Raw genomic sequence first — 4,024 nt, forward strand, 5'->3', positions numbered from 1 at the left:
ATGACTATACGTAAACTATTTAATATTCCAATTGCTGTTCTGTCTAGCGACTATGTACGTCCAAAAGCTGACGCTCTCTGTTAAAAATGTATCGTTTAAGATAAATGACAATGAGTAAGAATCATTAACATTATGTTGAAACTATTAGTCTGATTATTGGAGATCGTATTTCAGATGCTATTTGATTGTTTAACACGATGAATTGCAGGTTCGAAAACTACGTCAGTTCCTTCTCTATCAAATATGGTATCACCGATATTACAACTGATGGACATACGGCAGGCGTAAGTAATGCACATACGCTGGTACCCAGTGTAAATTATATCGCTGCAGATGACGTGTGATTTCGTTCATATTTTGCCATGGTTATAATCGGATGCAATCTTGCTCTGAACAAAGAGTGCTCTGTGTGAGCAGCACGTCTACTTCAGAACTTAACATGAAAACCCACGACAAATGAGAGCTATTTCCCTCAGTAATATATAATGCAATAAGCAAACGTTAATTTTTTAATGTTCGTAATATTATATCTATCCTAAATCCGTTGTATTTTGATTTGAAAACGGGGAGCGTACTTATATAGGATTACTTATATAAATTATATAAATAGGTGAGAAAGATTCACACGCACGGTTCGTACGGCGATTATAATGGTATGGATAACGACGTCGCTACCATGATTCTGAGCTCCACCATTTCATATTCTGAAACCGCCAGTCCCATAGGTTTGGCAGGAACAAACAGCGGAAGTTACGCCGGAGAAGACGCCATGGTTTCTGGCTGGGGTTCCGTCCGAGAAGGTAGCGTATCGCAAGAACGCATCTTTCACAATGAAAGCATAACATGCTATGGTCATACAGTCATGCAGAGCAGTCAGAGAAGACGTATTCAATCTTGAATGTTGCAGAAAGATGTGTTTAATAGGAACTTCAGTCATTTTAAAAAGAAATGTGTCAATTAATCAATGAAGTTTTGCGTTACGATTGCTTACGATCGCTCATACGCGAGAGAACACACGTACATCCATACACGCTCTGGCGCACCCATGCACGTACGCCCACGCACGCACGCGCATGCACGTACATCCACATTCTCTTTGCTACCCCAACCCGCGTTCATTCTTATTCAACGTGAAATTTATGTTTGCGTTCTATTGTAGGTGGATATATATCCAACATCCTCCAGGCTGTGCAAGTACCCGTGATCACTAACGCACTTTGCAAGAAACAGTACGGATCATCTTCTATTACCGACGACATGCTGTGTGCGGGATACCCAGAAGGTGGTAAAGACGCCTGCCAGGTAGGCCTACATCTTCTCATGAATTTAGCAGGATATAAAATATAGGTTTTGTCACGATGACTATTAGTGTGATATGTGCTGTAATTGTTTTTTATTCGCATTTTCGTGTGTTGCATATATTTTTCCCTGCTTGTTGCAATGAATTCTTTAGTCGACGTTACTCATACGTGTTTTGGATTTCATTCTTCAGGGTGACTCCGGCGGACCAATGATTTCCAAGAACGGAGGGCAGCAGATTGGTGTGGTTTCCTGGGGCAGGGGCTGTGCGCGTCCAGGCTACGCTGGTGTTTACGCTCGAGTCTCTACCTTCTATGAATGGATCACGCTGCATATGAATTAGAATGACTAAACAGAAGCGAATGGACAAGACACGAATATGAATTTACAATATCACGTTATTCATCAGACACTTTAATCACGTTTTGGTTTACCTACATTTATTTTCTTCAGCTGATATAATGATTTTGATGCCATCTGTGATGTAGCGAGATTCGCAGTTCTTTCTTTGAAAAGTTACAAATGTCTAAAATATTGATGTGATTGATGTAATTAATAAAAGTGATCGTGCAAAATTACACGAGTTGTTCTGAATATACGTCTTATCGGCGAAAACAATCTAATTGAAATCCGGTGTCGAGAATATTGATAATTAAGCGTAGCATTATAGTGTCAAAACGAATTTATCATGCAGAATTCACACGTATATTTACGCTGCGATTGTTGTCGTGATTACATGATTAATAATGACGTTCGTGATTCCGCAATCGAACAATTCAGAATGACGAGGAAAAGAAAGAAATTGTTAACAGCTTTCAGCGCTGACATGACATAATTGAAATTTCTAAAACACAAACTATACACTATTCGCTTTAAACGTCGGGCTAGATTTTGGTCACGTATTTGTCTATTAATCTCTCTGCGCCTATGCTTAGAGAAGATACACGATGGCGCGTACATTTACCATTTGGATGATTTGCATAGACACGTTCCCACGCCAGCATGTCGTTGGTACAGCGATCCTATAGTTCACAAATAGACGTCAAAGATTGCTTTGCTAAATTCAATGTTGTGCCATTTTATCTAATATTCATTCGGATGCTACATTTTCTTCGTTTTAACTTCCTGTTCTGGGAGGGGCCGGAAACCTCGCTTGTGTGACTCTCTAACACCGAACCGATTTACATACTTAAAACGTAGGAAATATGTATCAACCAATAACTATTAACTTGTCAGTTTAAATACGCCTATCGATCTAATTTCAAAAAATAAAAGCTACGTCACTGTAATACGACAGCCAATGCATGGATGGATGGATGGATGGGTGGATGGATGGGTGGGTAGATGGGTGGATGGGTGGGTGGATGGGTGGATGGGTGGATGGGTGGATGGATGGGTGGGTGGATGGATGGTGGCTGGATAGATGGAAGAACGGACGGACGGACGGACGGACGGACGGACGGACGGACGGACTGACGGACTGACGGACGGACATTGACATGGACATTTATCGTCGTTGACATTAAGGCTTCCGATGTATTATTACATTGAAATTAGTGAAGTACACTAATGGTTTTACTGCGATGTGTCACCGATGTCGTATATATGATACAATAAATAGCTATTGATGTTTGCATTCATTGGAATCTGGGATGTATGTGTTTAGGGAAATGCTAATAATCCTGTACAACAGCAAAATACTTGTCGTGCGTGCCCAGTATGTGCGAAATAAAATGATCTTCTGTTGAAATTATTAATGTAAAATAGAGAGCGCATACTCGTCGCAGTAGTTTGACTCAAAATATAAATCCTGTGGCCTCACTGATTCCAAGATACCGCTGTGCGACGTATAGCGATAAGCGTTCTACGTTACCCGTGCAGCTGTGAATTTGGTTGTTTTACAATATATAAAATAACAATTTTCCTTTAGTTTCACGTTGAATTTAGCGAGCGTATACATATCAGTAGCTTGACATGAAACATCTCCCTGATCATCTCTCTAGGCAGACGGAATTCCTCTCTATCACAATAGAAGACCTCTGTTAGCGCATGCACCGTATCAGCTAAAAGAAACAGTATTTTGTAGAAATCATCCTTTTAAATAGAGTCCTTACTCGTCGCAGTTGCTTGACATAAAAGATATATCTCGCTGTCTCACTTTTATGATCCTCAGGTGTCCCCGGCTGATGTGACTCTAATTAAATTAAACCTCTACCTATGGTAAGCGATGACAAAATGTGTCATGCGTGACATGTACAGCTGTGTGTCCAGCTTTTATCAAATTAGTGAAATAGTATGTTATTAAACATGAATTTTTTGGAAACGTAATCGTAGCTCCGTAGGCTAACGTAAGGCTCTATCCAAAACTCCCCTGACATAGCAAATTTAATTGGAGCATGGCACGAAATCTATGAGTATACATAGTAACTGCGAAACAAACCTGTCTGTGCTGCAATCGCACTTTTAAAGTAAAAAACGCATACTGTTCGCCGTAGCTGCTTGTCCAATCTTTTTTAAATAAATTAAGTTCAAAGTTTCGTTTAGATTATACTTATATGCTTAGGTATATAGCTACATATCACTGTAATAATTTTATGGTGCTTATACTCATTCAAGATCGTCCGAGGAGCAGTAGACCAGTGTTCATTAATGCCTAGAATCTGCTATATTGCATGTTATTTTGACGACATTCTATTTTTATTTAAGAAAGAACCTGCACACTTGA

The 4,024-nt window shown here is 39.7% G+C and overlaps 1 protein-coding gene across 1 annotated transcript in view; it reads left to right on the forward strand.

The window, feature by feature from the left end:
* LOC106810844 (trypsin-7-like) overlaps positions 1-1,877 on the forward strand; it is a 42,034-nt gene extending 40,157 nt beyond the window's left edge. The window contains exons 5-7 of the mRNA XM_014814311.1: positions 611-800; positions 1,160-1,302; positions 1,493-1,877. Of these exons, the coding sequence (XP_014669797.1) occupies positions 611-800; positions 1,160-1,302; positions 1,493-1,642 (483 nt within the window). The 3' untranslated portion in view covers positions 1,643-1,877. The remainder of the gene's footprint in view (positions 1-610; positions 801-1,159; positions 1,303-1,492) is intronic.
* The last annotated feature ends 2,147 nt before the right edge of the window (positions 1,878-4,024 follow it).

Source organism: Priapulus caudatus, unplaced genomic scaffold (genome assembly GCF_000485595.1).
Source record: "Priapulus caudatus unplaced genomic scaffold, Priapulus_caudatus-5.0.1 Scaffold478, whole genome shotgun sequence".
Classification (NCBI taxonomy): Eukaryota; Metazoa; Priapulida; class Priapulimorpha; order Priapulimorphida; family Priapulidae; genus Priapulus; species Priapulus caudatus.